The sequence below is a fragment of the Chanodichthys erythropterus genome, chromosome 21 (genome assembly GCF_024489055.1).
Source record: "Chanodichthys erythropterus isolate Z2021 chromosome 21, ASM2448905v1, whole genome shotgun sequence".
Classification (NCBI taxonomy): Eukaryota; Metazoa; Chordata; class Actinopteri; order Cypriniformes; family Xenocyprididae; genus Chanodichthys; species Chanodichthys erythropterus.
In genome coordinates this window covers 25,985,545-26,010,895 of record NC_090241.1, presented here as the reverse complement: position 1 = coordinate 26,010,895, position 25,351 = coordinate 25,985,545, and the positions used below count along the sequence as shown (strand labels likewise).

The 25,351-nt window shown below is 35.2% G+C and overlaps 3 protein-coding genes across 3 annotated transcripts in view; 1 reads left to right on the top strand and 2 right to left on the bottom strand.

The window, feature by feature from the left end:
- itpr1a (inositol 1,4,5-trisphosphate receptor, type 1a) overlaps positions 1 to 7,699 on the bottom strand; it is a 39,307-nt gene extending 31,608 nt beyond the window's left edge. Inside the window, exons 1-4 of the mRNA XM_067373118.1 lie at positions 7,563 to 7,699; positions 5,378 to 5,486; positions 4,469 to 4,539; positions 1,601 to 1,716 (exon numbers count right to left, since the gene is read on the bottom strand). Coding sequence (XP_067229219.1) covers positions 1,601 to 1,716; positions 4,469 to 4,539; positions 5,378 to 5,469 — 279 coding nt within the window. The 5' untranslated portion in view covers positions 5,470 to 5,486; positions 7,563 to 7,699. The remainder of the gene's footprint in view (positions 1 to 1,600; positions 1,717 to 4,468; positions 4,540 to 5,377; positions 5,487 to 7,562) is intronic.
- A 5,979-nt stretch (positions 7,700 to 13,678) lies between these two features.
- On the top strand, positions 13,679 to 19,567 carry sumf1 (sulfatase modifying factor 1). Its single transcript, XM_067373273.1, has 9 exons — positions 13,679 to 14,278; positions 16,588 to 16,761; positions 17,108 to 17,182; positions 17,451 to 17,533; positions 17,663 to 17,785; positions 17,869 to 17,983; positions 18,447 to 18,560; positions 18,672 to 18,731; positions 19,276 to 19,567. The coding sequence occupies exons 1-9, from the start codon at positions 14,018 to 14,020 to the stop codon at positions 19,375 to 19,377; spliced, it is 1,107 nt and encodes a 368-aa protein (XP_067229374.1). The 5' UTR covers positions 13,679 to 14,017; the 3' UTR covers positions 19,378 to 19,567.
- Positions 19,568 to 19,708: 141 nt separating this feature from the next.
- endou (endonuclease, polyU-specific) lies at positions 19,709 to 25,117 on the bottom strand. The gene is made up of 8 exons (XM_067373274.1): positions 24,974 to 25,117; positions 24,723 to 24,737; positions 22,736 to 22,892; positions 22,466 to 22,665; positions 20,576 to 20,689; positions 20,390 to 20,496; positions 20,123 to 20,265; positions 19,709 to 19,930 (listed from the first exon to the last, which is right to left on the bottom strand). The coding sequence occupies exons 1-8, from the start codon at positions 25,029 to 25,031 to the stop codon at positions 19,816 to 19,818; spliced, it is 909 nt and encodes a 302-aa protein (XP_067229375.1). The 5' UTR covers positions 25,032 to 25,117; the 3' UTR covers positions 19,709 to 19,815.
- Between the last annotated feature and the right edge of the window lie 234 nt (positions 25,118 to 25,351).

Sequence of the window (25,351 nt, the reverse complement as noted above, 5' to 3'; positions counted from 1 at the left end):
CAGATGAAGTTTAGATGAGTTTTTGTTTCTTTAGCGCCCTCCTGCTGCTGTATGTATTGGAAACTCCATTCATGGAATAGCCTCTTCTTCTTTTAGATGAATTTGTGGACTAAAATGCACAGAGCGCCCTCCGACTTCAAGGATGAATTGAAAACACCAGCGCTCATAGTAATGACAGTGAATATTAAATAAAAATAACTCCTCTGTATAGAAAATTGACATAAGCATATGAGAATCCAATATTTCTCCAAATGTGCATGCTTTTAAACTAAAAGCCTATATTCAGACTCTTTGCATCACAGAAATACATTATATTTTAAAGTATAATATAAAACCATTACTTTATATTGTAATAATATTTTTCTGTATGTTTCATATATCATAATGAGCTTGAGACATCACAGAAGGTTTTTTTTCACAGCCTACCTGACTGAAATGCCTCATTAATATGCAAGTCATTTCAGCTCATTACTATCCAATTCTTTTGTCTTCTCAGGTGAGAATGGCCCATTTTCAGTGGTGATTCACGCCTCCTTGCATACTGTGTTTCTTGGCAAAAAGTGTCTTACAAAAACTAAATCAATATATTGTTAAATATGAAGGAGTAGGCAGCATAATTTTTACATAATTTTGAAGCAAAAACTCTAGTCTACAACCTCCAATACCCTAAAGTCTTATGAACACAGATTTATTATACTTTTTTTGGCCTTATTTCAGTGACTTAAGTTTTTTGTTTTTTCAACAACCACGCATAAATGTTATTCCTTCAAAAACACAAACATGTACATACATGTTCCTCACATATTATTGTAGCCTAGTTTGTGCTGAATACAGTGTAATGACACTTTTTCCATTAATATGTTTATGAACAACTGAAAAAAGCACAAATGTCAGGGCATGTCAAAAGTTCTCCAGGCCCCAAATCAGCCTCAGACTCCAGAGGGTTAATTCAAATTAGATTTTGAAGATATTTGTAAAGGAATGTTTTACATTCTTGGATAAACTTGTTTCTAATGCTACCATAATCTACGAAAAATGAATTAATCCAATAAATTTGGTTTAAAAATGTAAAATCATTACTGAAATTAATATATTGTCTTTGAGCATACACATAGCAAACAATGATGAAGTTGCCAATGATCTTTAATCGTTTTTTTTTTTTATTTCTTAATAGTAAATAAGGATTAGAGCTCAAGTTTATAATTTAGTTATATTTTAGCAGATTATTTACCAGTTTACCATTTTTGGAACTGACTTATCCCCAGCCCTTTTTTTCTCTTTGGTGACGTATGCCAGGCTTCTCCAATCATTTTGCCTGCTTAAACCCCACCCCTTTCTTACAATCGACTGCAAACTTGCATTCAGATGATTTGCCTCCATCCAATCAAAATCGTGACTGTAACACCACTGCTCAGGATTATTGAAGGGTTTGTGATTGTTTACATTCTTGTGGTGCCATCAGCCAATCATTTGAGATGTGGATACTAATTCTAGACCAGCAATTATGAACAACGTTATTTCAAAGCAGTGGAATTCCCCAAATTGATATAAACAAACAGATCATGTCCATGGCCAGAGGGAGACTAAGCTTCACACTCACATGGAGTTTGTTGAGCAGAACAGTATCTGTGGTACTGTTTCCTCCAGGTTTGGCAGCTTTCCAGAACTGTTTCTGTGCCGAGTATCTGTTCATGGGACACAGTCTGAACAGACAGTCTACAAACAGAGAAAGAGGGAACACACATTTCATCCCAGCACAGACAAACAGAACACAAGCATCACTCATTACTTCTGTAAGCACATACACAGACAAACACATTGTGTTTAGACACGCACACACAGCTTTCAAAACCTGCTGATGAGGATGACGAGGTGATCATAAATGGTAAGGAAGAAAATCAGTATGAAAATCATTATGTAAATGGAGTGTCTGTGTGGTTTATATGTGCATAACTGCTAAAACAGGACTAGTCCATCATATCAGATGCATAAAACCTTTTAACATTTTTAACAGGACTTGATTAAATAATGAGGGTAAATTCAGAAGCACACAATATGACAGAAAACAGACTGCCTTTCAAATGTGATAAGAAAAGTGCTAGACATAAAAGTGAAAATGCACTTCTTTTTTTCAGCAGAACTCCAGTCTTACCAAATAAGGAGAGAGGGGGAGTCAGAGATAGAGAGAGACAGACTGACAGAGAAAGAAAGAGAGAGAGAATCTGGTCTCTGTTTCTAGTTTCTGGAGATTGGGCTGATAAAACACCAAAAAGCTCTAGGGTCATTTGAGGAATGTAGAACATACACTCATATAAAAACAAGTTGTTTAGGAGTGTCCCATTACAAAAAAGGAACTAGATTTCTAGATTTTTCCTGAGAGAAAAGTTGATGCTACTATGATAAGGTGTTATGGGTGGTTGCCAGGGTGTTGCTTACTGGTCCTAAGCTTAAAGATTCCATACACCAAATCCTCTATGATATAGCTCGGATCCATCCCACAGTCCCAGTCAATTATACTATTTTGCTTATTTATCATCTGCCAGAAGAAAATCATAAGTTCAATCATTCTGAAATCAATGCATACCCAAACAAAACAAACATACTGATGAAAAAATAATAGCAATAGAAAATGAACTCATCACATGCTTCCATTATGCTTTAGTGTGTGTTTATATTTGAAGGAAATAGTACGCATTCCTCTGTACTGGGGCCCACTGACCATCAGACAATTATCTCTCCTTCTCTACCTCCCTTCATCACAGACTCAAGCACACTGTGCAGGGATTATTTATCAGCAGGGTTGTGATATTGAGACATATGTGCTTGATAGAGAAGTAGATAAATAGGGATAGTTCTTCATGTTATAAATATACTGCAGTTCAAAAGTATGCAGTCAGTAAGTGACAGTAAAAAAATTAAAAAATGTTACAAAAGATTTTTATTAAAGGGTTAGTTCACCCAAAACTGAAAAATTATGTCATTAATGACTCACCCTCATGTCGTCCCAAACCCGTAAGACCTCCGTTCATCTTCGGAACACAGTTTAAGATATTTTAGGTTTAGTCCGAGAGTTTTCTGTCCCTCCATTGAAAATGTATGTACAGTATACTGTCCATGTCCAGAAAGGTAATAAAAACATCATCAAAGTAGTCCATGTGACATCAGTGGGTTAGTTAGAAGTTTTTGAAGCATCGAAAATACATTTTGGACCAAAAATAACAAAAACTATTCCATTTACTTTCCATTGAATTTGCGTTGGTTTTACATCATTTACATCATTGTTTTTGGCGATTAGGACATCCGCGACATGCACACTTACGCACCATTTTAAAAAATATAGCAATACCAAAATACAAACAATGTAGAATAGCTTGAATACAGCGTGCGTCTCCCTCAGACTGTAAACGAAGCTCTGGCACACCGGATAACATGTCAGCAGCGTCACTGCGGAGTCGTGAATGCGGATTGACAACAGATCCGGAAGAGAAGACAATGCTGAATAAAGTCGTAGTTTTTGTTATTTTTGGACCAAAATGTATTTTCGATGCTTCTAAAACTTCTAACTAACCCACTGATGTCACATGGACTACTTTGATGATGTTTTTATTACCTTTCTGGACATGGACAGTATACCGTACATACACTTTCAATGGAGGGACAGAAAGCTTACGGGTTGGGAATGACATGAATGACATAATTTTCATTTTTGGGTGAACTAACCCTTTAATGCAATAGTGTACAATCTACAACTTTGATACTTTTATGGTATTTTTGTCATTTTTATAGTAATTATGGTGTTGTTGTATGGAAGAGTAGTGTGAACTTCCTTTAAAGCAAAGGTTTCACATAAAATATAAAATCATATGGCTTTTTATAAACATAAAGATGAGTAAATCATGACCGGAATTACATTTTAGGACAAACTATTGCTTTAACATTAAGTGGCCAACTAGTGATGGAAACCAGTACACACACGGATGTTAAAATGTACTTAACATACACACACCCCTACTCTTGACGTAGCTTCTCAGTGTCACCAGCAGATGCATTTAGAGTGATTAGAGTTAAGAGTGAGTGAGTTTAAAGGGCAGTCAGTCTCAACCACACAATCTTGTGTGCAGCCTTTGAAGTACAATCATTTACAAGTTCCTTTAACTAAGTAGATCTGTGCTTTCTGTATTGGTAACAATTTCCACAGCAAAGTAAAGTCGATGGAAATTAGATCAGACTGTTCTACACTGATTTATGTGGTCAAAGATTTGATTGACAATAATGACAATAAAGTTTTGGAATGCATAATTATTCCTAAGAATGACATGCTAAATTAAGTGGTTTTCATGAAACTTTTCTCAAGGGTACATCATGTGACCTTTGACTTCAAAGTCAAGCTTAAGTAACTGAACTTCCTGTCTTAGCTGAAAATAAACCAGCGTAACATCCGCACACACGCACGCACGCACAAACTCACCCCGGAACTTCTTGGGTGGGTTGTTCAAGTCCCCTGCATCTGGTTGAACAACACATCGGTCATCAACCAACCTGAAACGAAGAGAGTGTTATTCTGTAGAAGTTTTTACTTTTGATAAGTCTGAACATCTGTGTGCATTTGAGTGAGTAAATAATGGTGTGCATTTGTAAGTGTCCGTCTGTATTTAGCCTTTTTTGGCCCAAAGCAGCAGCTTACTGGACATAATCCAAATTCCAAGACCAGTCAGCCAAAAACACAGACACACACACATACATAAACAGGGTTAAACTGCTGACAGCTGGTTATTCTTATCTACACATCAAAGATTAGCATTCAACTACAGCAAACTTCACGCCGTCTTGATCTTCAAAAGGTTAGATCACCCAAATATGAAAAATCTGTTATGTTTAACTCATCCTCTTGTTATTTCAAACCTGTTTTACGTTTGTTTCTTCAGAGGAACACAAAAGGAGGAATTTTAGTATTAATTGTTTTTTCCATGCAATTATAATTAACAGATGCTTTAAAAAGAATGCAAAAACAAGTTTTAAGGTATCATAGAAGTGGTCCATGTGACTATATTAGAAGAAAAAAAATGCTTTGAAAAGCTTGTACAATATGCTAAACATCTTTTGTCTTCCACAGTAAATGAACAATTTCTTTAAGATTTTTTTTCAGTGGAAAACAGAGAGAGTTTAATGTTGAAGAATTAATGGAAAAAACTAAAGGTCTCTAACAAATCAGCTGCTTCAGCTTGTTAATCATTTATTTGCTGTAATAATCACTCTTGGAACAAATGCATTTAAAATGTCCTGCTCATAATATCCACTAAAGTGCTTTCATTAAATTTAATGAACGTGATTTTAAAGCATTCCATTATATCATAATGTGCCATGTCAATCAACTCACCCCAGAGTGCTTATGAAGCCACTGGTAGAGCCTTCAGCATAAAGGGAGCACACGTCCCCAATGTGTAGAAAACTTGACATTTTATCCACCATGGCAACCACTCCACCACCTGCAGAGGTCAAAGAGTCATGACTGGGTCTGTGAGCAGGTTTATCATTAATCAAACAAGCCTAACAGGAGCTCTAACCATAAAAAGACATCTACTGTACATTCAATGCACATATGATGTGTGGTTAGAAGTGTCATTCCCAACAGTACATAATACAAAAACAAAAGTTTCAAATAGAACATTTATAGCTCTGCAGAGTTCTTTAAACAGAATGTTTCTACAAAAAGAAAAGAAGAATATTCATGTCTAAACCAATTTCATGTCTTCAAAGACAACATAATTGGCTTAAAACCACAAGTGTCCCACTGCATGAACTAAATAACAACATGTGATCGAAAATATAAAATATTCATTCATTGGTAACCCATGATATGAAGAAAGGTAAAAAAGCTGAGGACTCTAAAACTGATTGCTGGACTTATTCATTTGTAATAATGTTTTAAGCTGAATCCATCCTAAATAAATATTATTACATAATGCATTGGCCTTTTCACATTCTCAGTACAAAATTCAGTTAATCACAAAATCTCATTCCTCCACTGAGTTTCGATAACAACAAGCTGGAAAATTTCAAGTTGGCAAGTTATTTATTAACTTAACTGACTGGACATCTATCCCAAGTGCAGTGCATTGGAATACTAAAAATACACATTCAGTGTCAAATTTACAACTGACAAAACATGGCAAGTTAAATTTGAATAGGAATGAATAGGAAGACAAAAATAAAGAGACTACATTAAAATAAAAATTTGCTGAAATTATTTTCTAAAAGTACTTATCTTGTTTTTTTTGTTGTTGTTTTTTAAATAATACTTCACAAATAGTGTCCAGAATAAAAAATAAACTTTTTTTTTTGACCATTCTTTGATTGCTTCAAGCAGGTCTCTTCACAGTACTCTGGGGTCATTCCTGTTACACAGTGCACCAAATACTAATTTAAGAAAGCATTTCTTGAAAGGATACTGCAGACTTTCAGAATTAAAGTAAGCATGAAACATATGTTGTGATCATCTTTTTTTCCTTATTGTGACATATCTGTGAGCGGAGGGGCGTTATTTTAATTAAAGGTTACGAGGGCACATGATAATAAATACTGTAATATTCCATTAAAAAACAAGAACTGTCAATTTTGATTTCATGGTGTCTTTAAATACTATACTATCCTATCATCCCTATACTCACTTTAAAAAATTGTGGTTTATCCAACATATTAAGACATGGAAATGTACTGCATAACAGAAATAACTAATTTGATAAAAAATAAGTCTACTGTATGGCAATAAAAAACTGGGTTTGTGAGCATACTAACAGTTCCATGTAACTCATTTGACGCCTGTATCATCACCAGATTCTTCCTGTTACTACTAGATTTGATTAGCAAATGATTAGCCAACCAAACCGTGAATATGCAGAGAGAATGAGAGAGAGAGAGAAGTGCGAAGGAAGGATTTGCATATGAATAATTTTCGCTCTAACTGCAAAGCAAAAACCGTTTCTTGTTTTTCAATAAATCTATGTAGTACTTATTGGGCTAATTGCACCTTCGTCTGGTGCTGTTGAAAACGTTATGCAGATTCTGTTCTGTTGAACATCGTCAGATCGTATGTCTTGAAAACAGAAACTAACTAAATTTTCTACCCATGTCAACACTATCAAACGAAAAAAAGGACAGAAATTTAGACTAAGCATTGATACACTTACTATATCCAGCAAATGCACTTATGAAATGCAGTTATTTTATGAAATGCGTGCCCGAAATGCGATTGAACTAACGGCACCAGACCTTTTCTTGACCTCTTCATAACATTGTTTTAGAGTGTTTAGCGTTAAACATTATAAACAAAATATCAACGCCGACTCAACTGACACATTTGTGTCTTCCTCGCTGAGTTTGTATCTTTTTTTTTCTTCTTCATCTTTCTATACGCGAGTTTCTCATGGCAGTTTTTCTAACCTAGGGGCGGGTTCAGTAGGGCGCGCGATGCTCTCCCGCAGAAAAGATAAATATTTAATAAAGCATCATTCCTGAACAAAACTCTTAGTAGTCAATTTATTCTTGTGTAGCCTAGATCTCACCTCTCACCGACGAAGTTAGAACAAACTTGTCCGCTGTATTTTCTCAAACGTTTCGTCCTCTGTTTGAGAAAGTTATTATCCCGACTCTTCATAGAGTCCAGCAGCGGTCCATCGCCCCGATGTTCGTGTCTTTTCGGCTTTCCGAGTGACTAAGTAACCAATGGAGAACGATGGGTTTCTGGGAAATTGTGTTTCAAAGGGTGCCACGCCACGGTTATTTCAATAATATGCGGCATTTGTGAACTACAAAACCCAGAAATTCACTTTCATTTGTCTAAAATAATTTTGTTCTTGTTGCAAACAGTCTATAGATACTATAAAGAGAAACTGCATTTATTTTTAGCCAAATTATGCAAAAAAAAAAAAAAAAAAAGTAGTGGTGATTTTTTTTTTTTTATATATATATATATATATATTTGTTTTCTAATGCTGTTGATACAACTTGCTCCACTGCCATTTTAAAATTAGGCTATGCATTAATTTATTTGTGGTAATCAAATGTACCTAGTGCAATTATTTAGAGGTAAATGTGATATTTATTAAATATAAGTACAATATAATGTAAATGTTCATAATAGTCCAATGTACAATAGGATGGCCTATTTTTTCTTTTTTTTTCTTTTTTTTTGGGCTTTTGAAATCTTCTGCTCTCACCAGCCCAATAAACTCCCCTTCATGAGAATTGTAAACAAACCAAATTTAGCTGAGATTGGACTACATTTAGGGTGTGCTCAACAAAATTGAAATTCCATCTTAATGACCATAACAGCATGTAATTAATAATTAAACAAGACCATTAGTAAAAAAGGTGAATTAGATTAAAAATGAGAAGACAGATCAGTGTTGCTAGTCTTAAAATATTAAATTACAACGCTGCTGATGAAAAATTGTAATCTGATCTAGATCATGACAGTCCGACATATCCATCCTTATGTTCTTGCAGATATAAAAGCTGAATGTTAAAAAGTGAAATTACTGTATTGGTGAACTAAAGTTAACAAAATTGAGATCTGATCTAGATATTTATGACGATCCGACATTCTTCTTCGTTCTTCTGTTGTGCTTCACTCCTTCTCTTGTTCTTCTTCACGTCCTCCCATTTTCCTACAAGGTCTTCAAGCTTCTTCACGGCGTGCTGAAAAGACCTTATGGGAATATGGGCCTTTTCACAAAAGTCTTGGACCTCCTTCATGGTCTGAACTGCTGCTTGATGCTTCACTGTACCCTTTTTTCCCATTCGGTACAGAGATATTCAAAGAACATAACAATGAAAGTAAAAGGGGAAAGTGACATGTGAAAGCCATGTATGATAACCCATACTCTGCATTTAATCCATCCAAATTAGTGAACACACATTGTGAGTAGTGAACACACACACACACAGCAGTAGGGAGCAAGCCATTATGCTGTGGTGATTAGGGCACCTCACAAACTCGGTTACCAATCAAATTCAACCATTAGGCCACAATGGCCCCCACGGAAAATTGCAACCTGATAAAGACTACTTGCTTCATCCTTTATCGTTGAACGAAACCTTCTCTAATATCAACAATCAGATAATAATCCACGTAGAAGGCGATGTTCTTGTGACCTTGCGCAATGTTCCCTAATGGTTCTCTAAACGTGATGAAAATTTGGAACCTTTACAGAACATTAGGGACGTTATTAAAACGTCCTCTTTTGGTAATGAAAGTGCTGCAGTTCAGGGTTCCTTTTATGACATTAGGGGGGACGTTCCATTTTGGTTATTTTATGGTCACATAAGAACGTTTAAAAGAGCTTTTTGGGAAATTAACAGAACATTGCCACACAGAACTCTATTGGTCATTTAATAACGTTCCCGATATGAGTTTAGGGGGACGTTCTATTTTGGTTATTTTATGGTCATGCGAGAACGTTACAAGGAAGACATGTGGAAAGTTAACAGACCGTACTATAGTAATAGTCCCCTAAACATTCCCAGAACGTCCTGAATGTTCCCTGAAGGTCCACCAAATACCGTCCCCCAACCCTTAAAAGAACTCCACATCATGACCGTCTCTGAACGTTCAGGGGACGTTACCAGGTGACAGGTTAGATGTTGATGTTTTATAGAAAATAAAAAAGTTTGAAGTCACCGTTATGGAGGAGAGCGTTTAGATGGGCTCTTGATTCTTGACATTAGATTTTCTCTGGCTGCTTTAACTGTTTTTCCAAAACATGCTTGTTATAACAAAAATTATAAGAGAAATTCTGATCAGATGAATTTATTTAATGATGGTAATTTAGTCATCATGGAGTGTCCTGATCCTGATCCTCTCTTTAGTCTACATACTGAGTGTGTTAAACTGTTAGGTTTTTTCTTTTTATGAGTTTTTTTTTTAATTCATTATACAGGCAGAGTTTTGAGCAGTGTCTTTTAGACAGTATCATTTCTGCGTAATGACAAAAACTTTCAAAATATTAATGCAGGACAGGATTTTATGCAGTATTATAGGGCTACAGTAACATGAAAGGAACACAGCAAGATGAAATCCTCAAAAATAGGCAACCAAGTTCATTGTAACCAATGTTTGTTGTAACAAATGTGCTTTAAAAACACACAGTCACAACAATTGGAGAAAAATTAAAGTTAAAACGTCAAGGGCCATAATGGCGACTTCAAACTTTATTATTTTCAATGAAACATCAACACCTCATTAAGAGGTTTTGAATGAAAGAAATAAAGCCAGAGTGGTTTGTAATAAGTGAAGATGCTGAGATCTAGAGAGATCTGTTAGTGTTTAATGTTCTGTTTCTGTTATCTGAGTTTTGTGAGGTTACCATTGTGCTGAAGAAACAATGATGATATACTGCATGTTGCTTTATTTAAAGGCAGCAATTGTGTAGTTGCTGATGCAGTGATATAGTAGTTATGTTAGCTCATGCATGTGATGTTATCAGCTAATGACTTACTGCAAGATATTTGCATTTCAAAGAAATGGTTTCATAATAATAATAATCCAGGAACGATCTGTAAATTATTTTTTTTGTAAGACATTTAAGAAAAGTTAGTTTTTGTTTGAACAGCCACTTTTTAATCAAATTTGCTCTAATTTTCAATTACATTTTTTGACAAGGGTAGCAGGAACGCTCCAGAAACATCATATATGACATCATCATATATATATATATATTCGTATATGTCATGTGCAATGCAAAGTGCATTTGTTTATGTATAAGTTTGTTTGTGCAAGAGAAAAGTGGATACAGGTAATTGAGACAGAGAGCAACGTGTCATATTACTCTGAGAACTACACCCACGGGAGGAAATGTAATCGGCGACAGGAAATTTAATATAAAACTGACATTTGGATATTTGACTTACCAGTGACATAATGTTTACTGCACGTGTAGGCATACTGAGCCATACTGAGTGTCAGGATCCCACAATTTACCCATTCTTCCTGCTGATGCTTCACGTCTTATTGCCTGTATCCACTTTTGTCTCCTTAAAGGCTGGCTTTTAGGGTTCGGTAGCTTATAAAAACTTAGTTCTGGGTTTTTTAGCTTGTTTGCTGTACACCCTGTCACACAGCAGTTTTTAGGCATTGTTCTGTCTTTTGTTAGAAGCAAGAGATGACAAGGAGGCAGCTTCACGCAATACAAAATCAATGGAGAGGGTTGGATTGCCCCCCCCCCCCATCCCGTGTGGGCGTGGCCTAAATGTGCTCTGTCTCTATTCAGGTTAGGTTGAGCTTCTGTTCTAAATTAAATCTGTTCATCATAACAAGCGATTGATTCTCTTCAGAAAATTTGGACTAAATCGCTTGATTCATATAGATTCGTTTTCCGATCTCTTTTCTGCCATTTTCAATTTGATGTTTTTTCAACGTCAATTGGACATCAGTGAATAGAATCAACAATGTCCAACAGCGTTTTTTAAATATCTACTCACCCCACCTTTAAAGCAACTTGTACACCTAAACAGTTTTGTATTATTAGAATGGCAGTGGCTAAATGCATTGCATATTATACTAGGCAGATGTATATTTCCATGTGTGTTTTTTATTGTGGAGACTTGGTTGTTGACTTTATTCTGCTGGTGTGGCTTACTTAGATGAAATATGGTGGTTGAAAATCTTGTAATTAATGCTGTAGTTTGTAATGTCGTAAAATGAGTGATACAAGTTGTTCCATCTTTACAGCAGTCAAATCCAGAATCGTTGAAGCTGACATCATCAAATACATAAAGAACTATCTCCGATCAGCTCCCGACAGATATGGGGGTGTGAAGACAGCCATCGATTTTTGTTCTCAATCAGAATAGGTGCATTGTTGTTTTTATTTAGAGTTGTATTATTGATTTGAAGTTTGCTGAATAAAAGTTCTGTCATGACAACTCTCTGAGTGTTTGGCATGGTAATGGGTATGACAATGTTGATATGTTTGGTCTTGGCAGAATACATCTGCTACTCTGCTGCTGTTTTTATTGCTGCTGCTTCTGCAGAGCAAGTATGGGATTTGCTACTGCCAATACATACATGACACACTGCTGTGAGCAAGTAAGACATGCTGCTGCTGTACAATATAGTGTACATGAATTACCCAGAGCAGATCTATACAGGTGGAGCTGGGGAAGGTGGAGGGTTTCTAAAAGCACGCTGCACTGCTAAGTCAAATGCTACTCATGTATTTGAAAACTGAGCATTCAAGCTCATTGGCTACTAATACATCAGGAACCAATAATCTGTGTCCTATAGATAATGATGTGATTATGAGCAGTTGAGTTAAGGACCTATTAACCTGCGCATTTAGAGTTTCATGACAGAAATTTGTATTTTTCTTTCATTGCGTTGCTTTTGTGTCATTATTTTGGTGGTCAAAAGAATATATGTGTGTGGATGTCAAATTTTTGACGTCAGTTTGATTTGCATTTTTGTCCTGTTTTTTGATGTCAATTTGATTTTTTTTTTTCAACATCAATTGGACATCAGTGTGTGGATGTGAAATGAATGTCAAGTTTTTAACGTCAATTTGACATTTATTCTACATCAATTGGACATCAGTGTGTGGACATCAAATTGACATAAAAAAATTGACATCAATTTGACGTTTTTTTCAACATTAATTGGACATCAGTGTGTGGAGGACGTCAATTTGATGGGTTTTTTTTCGACATCGGTGTGTGGACGTCAAATTGTCGTAATGGAACAAAACAGACTGTGAATGAAATCTTGCAAAGGAACAAAACCGACCGTCATTGAAATCTTGTATTGAAACAGAACTGACAGTCATTGAGATCTCGAAAAGGAACAAACCAACCGTCACTGAAATCTTATAATGGAAAACAACCGATCAGAAGATTAAATAGGTTTGACAAACACACCGTCACGGCAGCTAAAGAAGCTAAATATATAAGAGTAAAGAGCCCAACTAATGGAAACACCAATCACCATTATGGTTACTTCAAATGAAACAAACATGAGCATTAAACTTCTGTTAATTCTCAATAAGAACTTTTGTATATGAATGACAGAAATAAAGTCAATCTGGTTAGTAATATGTTTGTGGAGTCGTTTAATTCTCCTCTGCTAAATCTCTAAAGATATTTAATGTCTTTTAATTTCAGTTGATAAGGTTGTGGCTGAAGTCAGTTGTAGCTCTTGTGTTTCTCTTTGTCTTTTCTTCTTTCCTTCAGTGATTCTGCTTGTTAACAGGCTTGTTATGCTAAGATGATTCTATAAATAATATATTAAGATTTTGTGGTTCAGATAAGGTCCAGTTCTGGTTTATTTCTTTGCTCTTGGCTGACATGTAACATTGCTATGGCCTGCTTATAATAATAATAATAATAATAATAATAATAATAATAATAATACATAGGCTATTCAAAACGCCCTCGTTGCTTAAATACAAATTTAAATATGCTATAGCTACTGATTTAAAATCACAGAATTTGTCTAATGAAACAACAGTTTTTATCTAGGCTATTTATTTCTATCTTTAACTCGGCATTACAGTCAACATTACATTCTTAATAAATGATTCCGCGCATGCGCGTCAAAACATCAATGACGCCTGGCACGTTCTTGCGCGAACATGAATGAACAGCGACCTCTAGTCACAAATATCTGCAGTTACTGATTTCAGCACAGCAGTGAAACTGGGTGACTAATGTTATGCTACACTGCCATTGAGATGAGCGGGAACGTAAAAAGATAACTTTAGAAGTGTTAGATAAACTCAGGCTAGTGAACTCAAGCATTTCAAAAAGACACATGTCAGCTGACTGATCACATGACCATAGCCGGACGTTTAGTTTCATATTGAGCAGCGTTAAGGCCGCTTTCAAATGCTATCGGAAGTTTGATAATTCCTGGTTCTGAAGTCGTTTTCAAGTTTCGAAATGGAAGGGCTTTCATGTGCAGTTTTTACCTAGGAAACTCGTATTTACGATAATTGCGAGAGCACGTGAAGGCACAATTAAACTGGCTATGGCATCACTATTGAACAACTCTGTGGTTTTACTTCTATTAATTTTGGCAGCGCATTGTGATATAGGCGACATCGTGCTCGAACAGAGGCCACAGTCTTCAGAGTCGCAGGATACGGATTGTGGTTGTCAGGGACTGAAAAGGGAGATTGCTGTTGATGTTAGTGATGAAAACAAACTGGAACATCAAGATGATACAAATATATACTCCAAAACAGCAAACGAAAGTCCACACACGACAGAGCCTGATGTACGCACAAAGGTAGGTTTGTTATCATCACTTATCATAGTCTAGACAAGTAAAGTATTGTTTAGTTCATTGAGTGTCTTTCATGTGTGAAAAACAAAATGTATATATATATATTTTTTTGTATAAATTGAAAGTGGGTGGGGAGGGACCAGTGGCTGTCAATCTCCAAAAAGGACAGAAAAGCACAATAAAAGTATTATAAAAGTAGTCATTTATATTTGAATGCAATAATCTAAGGCCTGGTTTCCCAGATAGGGCTTCGATTAAGATAGGAGTAGACCTTACTTAAACTTAGACTAAAGTGCATGTTTGAGCTGTTTTAACTGAAAGCAACTTGCACTTACATATCTTAAAACATGTCAGTGCCATTGTTGTCTGCACACCAGTAGGGGAAAGTGGGGTGAGTTGTGCCAGTTTTTACTCAATGTGACTTTAAAGTTAGGCCATGGCAGTAATGCCTTCAACTTAAGAATGTACATATATTTCAGGATGTGGTTCATGCCTGAGAACAATAACTTTGGATCTGAAATAAATTGTTTCAGAAATATAGCTTTTGGAAAAAAAGTGGTCTTTGTGGCACAACTTTCCACTGGTGCGGGGTAAGTTGTGCCTTTGGGGAGAATACGTAGGGGTAATTTGTGACAGTCATTTCTGAAGTAAAACAGAACATTTTAATGTTATGAACTGTAATGCTATATGAAAGCAAGACCAATTCAATACAAAATTACTCATTTAAGGTTTATTTAGATATTGTCACCCTATTAAACTGTTGGAATAGGCTAAGTCATATTTTGTAGTTTTTGGGAAAACACAAACTTAAATTCACAAAATATGATATTTGTGAATCATTTCAGGCAAAAAGGCTTTGGCAATAGATGCCTGTTGACATGCATAGAACGCTGTCTCTCAATTATAAGAATAACATATAAGAATACACCAAATTATTATGCAAGTGACATATCAGTAAGATTTCAGTAGAATAAACATTCAGATTTTAGTTTTTCTAAGAAAATGTTTGTTTGTTTGTTTATTTATCCATGTCTTATAACTGGTATCAATCTCAGACAAAATAATTTGCCAGGTCTATGGAAACCCTACTTAGAGGTTGTTCCACATTATTAAGCAAGTCACAGTTTTCATGCAAAATGGGGAGGAAGAAAGATCTTTCTGAAGATGAAAATACCTGTTTGCTGCTCCAACACTGGCTCTTTTTTTTTATAGCTGCCCTTTTAATACACATATATTAATTTTTTTTGACAGGAACTTTCATTAATAAGCCTTTATCTGACCGAGTTCTGCTGTGCTCTAAATCACTCACAAATCTTATGATAATTCGATAATCTCCATTAAGTTTTCACACAATATTAGTTGTTTTCATGCCTTTTGCACCATTTCATGCTTTTCATCTTCAGAAAGTGCGTTTTATAAGTGTGTGGCATGATGGGTTTTGGTCTAAAATCAAGAATGTCACATAGTTTAACTGCTAAAATGTAAGAGTTCAATGTACAATTACAAATTAATAATATGTTGAAAATAATCATACGCCACTGGCACAACTTAACCCAGGCCCTCTGGCACAAATCACCCCGGACCCACAAGTTTGAAAAACTAGCATGATCCAGCAGTTAAAAGCTAACATCATGCTAACTGTATAGACTCATTGTGTAGCCTGCTAAAGCATTAAAACATGTGTGAAATGTTTACAAACTTGTCTATAATTGTTCAGACACTACAATCAAAAAAACTTGATCATAGAAATTTTACTTTGAAAGGGAAAAAACTGTTTTTTTTAGCTAAAATGTGCTTTCCTCTCATGCCATGTGTCTCTCTTCTGTGGAGGATGAGTAAAATGGATGGCTTTTCAAAATTATGTAGTCACATGACCAATTTCTTCTATGGTTTTCCAGAAACAATGGGTGGAACTACTTCCCCCCTCTGGCACAAATCACCCCACTCTCCCCTAATGTTTTTTTCTAAGGCATGTTTATAAAACCACTATAAATGTCCTAATTGAAGCAAGGCCTAGTTCTGGCTTAATTTAAGCCCTGGCCATAAATATCTTTTCACTAGTGTGCATCTTGAGACAAAACAATGGCACTAATATATTTTAAGAAGTGTCATTCCAAGTTGCTTTGAATACAGCTCAAATATGCATTGTAGTCTGGGACAGTTTAAGCCTTTTCTGTGAACCCGGGCAAAAATCTTCTAAAGCCATATAACAGCTATGGTTACCATTCACTTTTCAAAAGTATTTTCATAAACTATTGCATTAAACAAAACAGCCGCAGAACGATCTGAATGTTGTGTGTATGTGTGTGTAGCTGGTGCTTCTGCAGGGAGGTTGGTTTATGATGGGAACGGATGACCCAGGAATACCACAGGATGGAGAAGGGCCACAGAGAAGAGTGAAGCTGGACCCTTTTTGCATTGAAGAGCATGAAGTCACAAACCAGCAGTTCCAACGCTTCGCCAACCAGACAGGATACATCACAGAGGTACAACCCCAATTGCAGAAATGCAAATTTTTTACCCACAATACAATACTCTCACCTATTACCAATTCGCCTACTTATTGTGGACTGTTTCAAAACAGTTTAACTTGGATATTCTATAATCCTTTCAGTTTTATTTTGCCTCTGTCCCAACTTTTTTTTTGTGTACTTTTGTCAGTTAAATTAAAGTTCAAGAAAAATTAACTAATCACAGATTCTTGAATTTATAGCATTTTAAAAAATGTCCCAACTTTTCTATAAATTAGGTTGTAAGTAACAATCATTTACAAGGGACATAAGACAAATAATCAATACACATGCTCGCTCAATTGACTATCTGTATTTACAGGCTGAACGTTTTGGAGACTCTTTTGTTTTTGAGGGCCTGCTGAGTGAGGAGGTGAAGAGCACTCTGTCACATGCGGTGAGAAACTTACACTTGATTCTTTGGCCCTGTTGGCACAGGGTATTAAGATGCGCTTTGGTAGATCAGATCACAAGTGGGAGATGCTAAATACAGGTGTAAACAAAATGTTTTGAGCTTTAAACCACTTCCAGAGGTAGTTGAAAATGCATTCATCCAGATTGCTTTTGTAGTGTAGATCTCCAAATATAGCCAAGAATACACAGTATGTGCATTTATAGATGACTGGGTGCACTATAGTTTGTCTATGTATATTCATGGTCAGTAGGTGGCTGCTGCTCCTTGGTGGTCACCAGTGAAAGGTGCAGACTGGAGACACCCAGAAGGACCAGATTCAACCATAGAGCACAGGTAAGCAATATCATATGAGCAAGCAGTAAATGATTGCAGTACAACACCAGTTATACAGTATAAACAGATAATATGCTTATCGTAAACCTGTGTATAAGTCATTAAAAAAATCTCTGTGTTTCTATCTAGGATGAATCACCCTGTTCTGCATGTGTCATGGGCTGATGCACAGGCATACTGTCACTGGGCCAAACGCAGACTTCCTACTGAAGCTGAGTGGGAGTTGGCCTGTAGGGGAGGACTTCAGGATAGGTGCATTTCTGTCTGGGTTTTGTTCATACTTTTTGTCCTTTTTAATGTATTTTTTAACATTCTGTCTCTATCGCTCTTGTTAGGCTGTACCCATGGGGAAATAAACTAATGCCTAAAGGGCAGCACTATGCTAACCTGTGGCAGGGAGATTTCCCTAATCACAACACAGCAGAGGACGGCTATGCTAACACATCACCGGTAACACAAAGCATGAATATTTTATATTTTGTATTATTGTACTTTTGATACTTATACAGCTGTTTTTTGTGATGTAAAACATAAAACAAAGATAAACGATATCAGAAATGTTGCAGCTTTTATGTAAAAATTACAACCTCTGCAATGCCACTGAAAACTAAAGTGACAACACTGAGTCTGTTTGGATAGGAGTCTATCAGCTTAACTCATCTTTCCTTTGGAACATTTTCCCACTCTTCTTTGCAAAAACGGTCCAAGGCTGAGATTCTCAAAAGCATTGTGGACCATTGGTGGCAATGGTTCTACTTACACTTACAAGTTTTCAGTGGCATTCCATAGGCTGATATTTTACATTAAATGTAAAAAAAAAAAAAAATTCAACACAAAAAAACAGCTGTTTTGACAGGGGTGTGTAGACATTTTATATCCACTGTGAATACATTTTAAGTGATGTCTTGGGCAGGTGATGTCATTTCCTGCTAATGGCTTTGGTCTGTATGACATGGTGGGGAATGCGTGGGAGTGGACGACAGACTGGTGGAGTGTACATCACACTATAGAAGACAGATATAATCCTGTAAGGCTCATTTGCAAGAAGATGCACACACATCCACACTTAAAAGGTTTTTCTTTTATACTCAAAAGGGAATGTTAACCCTTTATACTAATGCCTTCTGTTTTCCCACAGAAAGGACCAGAATCAGGGACAGACAGAGTCAAGAAAGGAGGGTCCTACATGTGCCACAAGGTAAAATGGTCATAAAATGTATGACTGACAAACGCACATGAAGGTTTTTGAGCCGCTGGGTTATTTTATGACCGCTAAAATACTACTGGAAGTACACTACCATTCAAATGTTTGGGGTCAGTAAAAAATATTTATTTTTTATTAAAGAATTTAATACTTTTGCTCACCAAAACCGATTTGGTTGTGTAAAAGTGACAGTAAAGAAATTTATTTCAAATAAATGCTGCTCTTTTCAGTTTTGTTCATTCAGCTTTGACATCACAAATAAATTACATTAAGATAGAAATTTATTTTAAATATTACTGTATTTTTAATCAAATAAAATCAGCCTTGGTGTGCACAAGAGACTCCTTTTACTGACCCCAACATTTTGAACAGTGTTGTAAAGCTGGTCTCTATATATTTAGTCTACACATATATGCACCTAATTTGAAAACACAACCTTCATCTGTAAAAACAACCTTTTATACATTTTTGTACATTTTTATATACATTTGTACATATTTGCTGACATACATGTAAACACATTTTTCTCTCTCTGTAGTCTTACTGTTACAGATACAGGTGTGCAGCCCGTAGTCAGAATACCCCGGATAGTTCTGCCTCTAACCTGGGCTTCCGCTGCGTCTCTGATGCTGATCCATAACCTCATCATCAGTTCTCTCAATGTCATACACTTGAAGTCTAGAGAGATACTGTATTTTATGTAAATAAAACCATTTGTAAGAGTTTTGTGTTATTTATTTCTGTTCTTTTCTTTCTTTCTTTTTTCTTTGTGTAATTACAGAAGGTATGGAAATGTAAAGATATGATAAATTATCAATTGGAATTCCTGTTTTGAAATCAAATAGAAAAAATTCTATGTGACCTACAATCATTTCTTAACAGGCTAAAAGATGTGTACAGTTTGACACTTGCAGCTAGTGCATGTGTAAGAAGAATGTATTAGACAAGTACAAGTAAAGTTAGGAGCTGTGTTTTTCTGTTCATGTTATTTTATTTGATCCAACATCAACTTCAAATAATTAAGTGAAGAATTAAGATTGCAGATGAGTTGTGTTGGTTGTGTGTTTGTTGATACTGATCAAGGTGTGGCAGGGTAAGCGGAGCCAATGTACTTCTTTCCATCCCCGTAGCTGCTATTGTCCCATGTGTAGGTCTGAATGCCCAGAGTCTGTCCTCCCAAACTCACATAACACCTGAGAAGTAGGTCAAGCATTAATTAAACATTATAATTTTAGAATAAAAGTCGTTCAAATATAGGCCTAGTTATCATTATGGTTTCATGGATTTGTCATAGGCTATATGGAATAGATAATATAAACAAAAAATAGTTTTATTTGATTAATAGCTGGCTGTGTTGATGCATAAAAGTGAATAGAGAGATTCACCTTTTTCCAGGGCGGGTAATGTAGCAGAGACTGTAGATAGCCAGATCAAATTCAGGACTACAGCCAATAAAAGCAGAACCAACCTCTTTGAAATAGCCATCCCAATTAAATTGCATTCCCAATACGTCAGGATATGTGGTCCACTGAGAGAAAGAAGAAACTTACTAGATCAAAACTTCTAATAGCTACAAGTAGACATCCACACTTTCAAAATGCATGCTGTAGCACTGGTTTGTTTTGATTCACATGTTAGGAAGAAATACTCACAGGGCCATCAAAACTATGGCTGTAGTAATTCAGGAGTCCCTCTTTCTCCAACTGATAAAACTGCAGCCAGTTGTGGAAACCAGACACCTTACCACTCTTAATTTCTCCTGTTGATGCACTACATATCAGCCAAAGATATACAAAATGCAGTTTGGTAGCTAATCACGTGGTCACACACAGACTGACCCACAAAGATGTGCTCAAACCCGCTGGAGTCCAGCTTTCCGCTAGATCGAGAGTAAAGGCCGAACCACATCATCTTCAGATCCTGGATAAACTCGCTCTGTGATGAGTATGCACCTGATCCATAACACAATAATGTATGTGTACAGTCATTTGACAATCAAAATCAGCAGTATTAAAATATTTTGCATAATCTATTTACATTAGAGTTTGATGACTACCATAATTTCACATTTTGCACCACATTATTGCTATTTCTTCTAATAAAGAAGTAAAATATTAATACTATATATAAAACTAAAAATGTTATACTACTTTTCAAAAGTTTATATAATTTTTTTTTTATTTTTTGAAAGCATCTTATGCTCACCAAAAGTACAGTAAAAATTGTAATATTGTCTGAAATATTACTACAATTTAACCCCTGAGAAACTGCTGATAAAGACAAAAAAAGAAAATGTTTAAATATAATTCATATTTGACATGCAATAACTCAGAGAGGAAAGGAAAATTCTTTTTATTTATTTATTTATTTATTTATTTTGTAGTATCTGGTTCAAATTTCATCGTGATCCCATAAAGAAATCAAAGTTACAGTTTTTGGAACCAAGGTAGCCTTTTTGTTTATCCATTGGCGCCCACCATTTTTAAAATCATATTTCACGTGGAGTAACTCATGATTGGCTTATTAGTTTATGTTGATCCTGGACTCATTTCAGTCGGGAGAATCCACTGTAAGTAATGATGTGCCATTTTCTAAAATATATGCATGTTTCATGAAGTTATGAGCAGAAATGCCAAGTGATAGCTACATTTTAGTTGTAGCATCTGTGTGCCTGTGGGGTTTTATGTGTTGTAATTGCTTGAGCAACTCGTGATCGGCTTATTGGATTATGCTGATGTTGGATTCATTTTAATCATGAGAATCTGCTGTAAATAATGATATTTACACAATCTGATATTACATAATCCAATTTTCCACAATCAGAGCATGTTTCTTGATGTTACAAGCGAAAACGTGACATCAATGCTGCATCGGTTTATTATTTATGGGTCTTGCGGGGCTTCATGTACAAAAACTCGCTAAAGTTTAGTCAAAGCTCAAAACAATTATACTTGTTGTAATCTACTCTATGAGACCTTTCAAATGACATATAACATGATTATCTGAACTGTATGATGCTTTTGACACATTGGAGTACATAGTAAAAATATTTTTTTTTAATTACATTTTAGCAAATAACTCAGCAGTACTTAGTCTGAGTTAATCAAATTGGCTACACACATTGTAAAGTTCAGACTCTAAGCTTTCAAATGACACCAATTTTGTGATTATCTAGGCAGGAGTTTTGAAAAATATACCCACCGGCGAGTTAAAGCTGTTTTCTATTTTAATATATTTTAAAGTATAATTTATTACTGTGATGGCAAGCTGAATTTTCAGCATCATTACTCCAGTCTTCAGTGTCACATGATCCTTCAGAAATCATTCTAGTATGCTGATTAAGTGCTTATGAAACATTTCTTATTATTATCAATGTTGAAAACAGTTGCTTAATATTCCTGTGAAAACTATGGTGAATAGAAAGTTCAAAAGAACATCAATGAAGTAGAAATCTTTTGTGTTATTAAAAATGTCTTTACTGTCACTGTCTTTTACTATACTCTTGATAAAATTACTGCATCCTTGCTGAATAAAAGTATTAATTTCTTCTTCTTTTCTTTCATTTTACTGACCCCAAACTTCTAAATGATAATGTATATTATTTAATAAATATGAATATATGCAAAAAATATTTATTCACCATTATTTTGATGTGCAACATTTTTATCACATTGAGAACACAAAAAATTCACAAGGTCCAAAACAAAAAACATTTTGGTGTAACATACCTTTAGAGTAGAGGAAATTGTAGAGCTCCTTGCCCAGGTCAGTGTTCATGGTCTGTTGGAGGAAAGTGTCCTGTTCCTGCACTTCTTGCGACGGCACATCCTCCACTTCTCCTGTCACCCTTTTATAGTTGTCCAGTAGATTCAGCAGAGCTTTATATGTGGGCTTGGAGAGCAAGGTACTACTAACTTGCTTGAACAATCTAGAGAGAAAGAGAGCATTATAATACATAATAACATGCACGGCTATATATGTGGTTATGTGTGTCTTACGGGCGTGATGAGAGGTCATTCTTGGAGCCGGTCTCAGAAGAAGAGATCAGTGTCTGAGGATCAATAACCAGCTCTGAGGCTGTGGCCCTGTTAGAATCTAACTTGTACAGCGTCTCAGATAGAGACTTGATCTCAGCATCAGTGACACTGGCTAATGCTTGGGATGTGAAATGGATACATAGCGTTAGTGCCTGACAAACCCTGAGCAATCTGAAAGAATTAAGGGAAGAATTAACATAATTACTGAAATTAAAAAAAAAAATGTTTTGTCATGTGACAGTGTTAATCATCACTCAAAAACAAGTTTAGTGTTCATCACTTTAAATCTAATTGGTAATTAAGTTTATTATACAGTACAGTCCAAAAGTTTGGAACTACTAAGATTTTTTATGTTTTTAAAAGAAGTTTCGTCTGCTCACCAAGGCTACATTTATTTAATTAAAAATACAGTAAAAACAGAATGATTTCTGAAGGATCATGTGACACTGAAGACTGGAGTAATGATGCTGAAAATAAAGCTTTGCATCACAGGAATAAATTACTTTGTCAAATATATTCAAATAGAAAACAGTTATTTTAAATTGTAATAATATTTCACAATATTACTGTTTTTACTGTATTTTTAATTAAATAAATGCATAAATGCATAAACTTTTGGACTGTACTATTTTTTTTTTTTTTTTTTTTTATACTTCCATATCATACAATGCTGGGAGTAGTTGCTTTATGACTTGTTTTATGAAAATGAATAAACAAATTCCTTTTGTCTGAATGTAATTGTAACTGTTCTTCATTACAAATAAGTGAACTGAAACTATGAATCATTACACAGTAGGACATATATTTTGGCTTTTACAGCTGTTATGTTTAGTACTTTAGAATGGATTCTGAGATGAACTAAGTGTGTGAAATATAGCAGTAGACACAGCTGAGTTTTATGCCACTTTTGGGATCCAAAATAAACAGGACCACACTGAGGGTCAGGGTCACACTGAGTATCTTATCACAGATAAACCCCTAATATTTAGAACTAAACTCTTATTTTTGTGCCTGTTAAAAAAAGCTGATTTGCCCCTGCATGTGACTCAACAGACCTTGAGCATTGTAATATAAGAGATGAATAAAAGCTGTCTGTGTTTGTTTAGAATTACTTTGAGTGTGCGTGATTAGTCTGATTTGTGATTTAGTTACAGCTTTTGTCTAATTGAACATAGACAAGGATTATTTAGCTTTACAAGTTTAACATAAAATGTCAGCTATACCAACAACTTTCTTATGTACTTCCAAATAGCTTTTTTTCATCCTATATCAAACCTATTTGTTTTGATTTAGTTGACCATTTCGCACTAAAAATATGTACTGTATGTTTTGGTAACACTTTACAATAAGGTTTCATTACTAACACGAGCAATACATTTGTTACAGTATTTATTAATCTTTGTAAATGTTAGTATACAAATCCAGCTGTTCACTGTTTGTTCATGTTAGTTCACAGTGCATTAACTAATGTTATCAAACACAACTTTTTGATTTTAATAATGCTTTAGTAAATGTTGAAATTAACATTAAGATTAATAAATTCTGTAAAGTGCATTCATTATTAGTTCATGTTAACTAATGAACCTTATTGTAAAGTGTTACCAATGTTTAATATATCTCACCCTACGATGGCTTAAACGAATTTTACAGGAAAGTGAGCCTTGACGGAGGTGAGATATATTTCACATGCTGACTGTATTATTAAAATGTTTAATCTGACTTTTATTGAGTTAAATTTTATGTGAAGGAATAGATACCACTCGGAGGCATTTTTCTAAACTTATTATTTGTACTGGTAGGTATTAGAACTGTGTAAAATACAATTAGACATAAGGCACATCATTTGATTAAGGAGATTTGGGCATGAATCATTAGGAGAAAAAAATAAAATAGAAAAAGTGTAAAAATTTACAAATAGAAAATGTGTAAAATTCAGTATCACACTTACAGAATTCCAGAGAATCTGAGAGAGAGAGAGAGAGAGAGACTTATTTGATTACAAACTCTTTACAAATTACAAAAAATTTAAAACATTCCTCAAAAACATCTGAGAGAGAAAGAGAGAGACAGAGAGAGAGGGAACTGCATTTTCATTGGGATAATTGCTATGCTATTAAAGAACAAACAAAAGACACATGAACATGTTTAGTTTAATATGAATGTACAATCAGGATGGAAATTGTAGGCATTGCGACTTACCACTGTAGCCCTGAGAGGTCAGGGTGATGGTGAGAAAGAGGATGAGGATGACCTTCATGATAGAGGTTAGACGATACAGATGCAAGAACTGAAGATTAAGACCCAATTTGGTTTTTATACCGTCTCAGATAAATAAATCCATAGGAACTCCTCCCATGCACCAAAATACTCGTTGTGATAATAATCACTATGATAGGACCAGATGACTCAGTTCCAAAAATTTCCTATGAGCAAAAAAGATAATATTGGGAGTGGTGAGATGATAAAAAAGGAAGTTGATTTAAAAAGAAAATAAATAACTGAATGAATCTCTGTTCCTCTTTTTTTTCAGTCAGTTGGTCCAAAATCAATGAGAACAACAGAAATGTTAGTTTTCAG

Bases quoted from the DNA above. Each gene is read 5' to 3' on its own strand.
- sumf1 (XM_067373273.1), top strand. From the start codon at position 14,018: ATGGCATCACTATTGAACAACTCTGTGGTTTTACTTCTATTAATTTTG. The intron at 17,183-17,450 runs GTGAGAAACTTA...CATGGTCAGTAG, and splicing joins AGAGCACTCTGTCACATGCG to GTGGCTGCTGCTCCTTGGTG. The intron at 17,984-18,446 runs GTAACACAAAGC...TGTCTTGGGCAG, and splicing joins GCTATGCTAACACATCACCG to GTGATGTCATTTCCTGCTAA.
- endou (XM_067373274.1), bottom strand. From the start codon at position 25,031: ATGAAGGTCATCCTCATCCTCTTTCTCACCATCACCCTGACCTCTCAG. The intron at 20,690-22,465 runs GTATGTTACACC...GTTATGGATCAG, and splicing joins CAATTTCCTCTACTCTAAAG to GTGCATACTCATCACAGAGC. The intron at 20,266-20,389 runs GTGAGTATTTCT...TCTTTCTCTCAG, and splicing joins GCCATAGTTTTGATGGCCCT to TGGACCACATATCCTGACGT.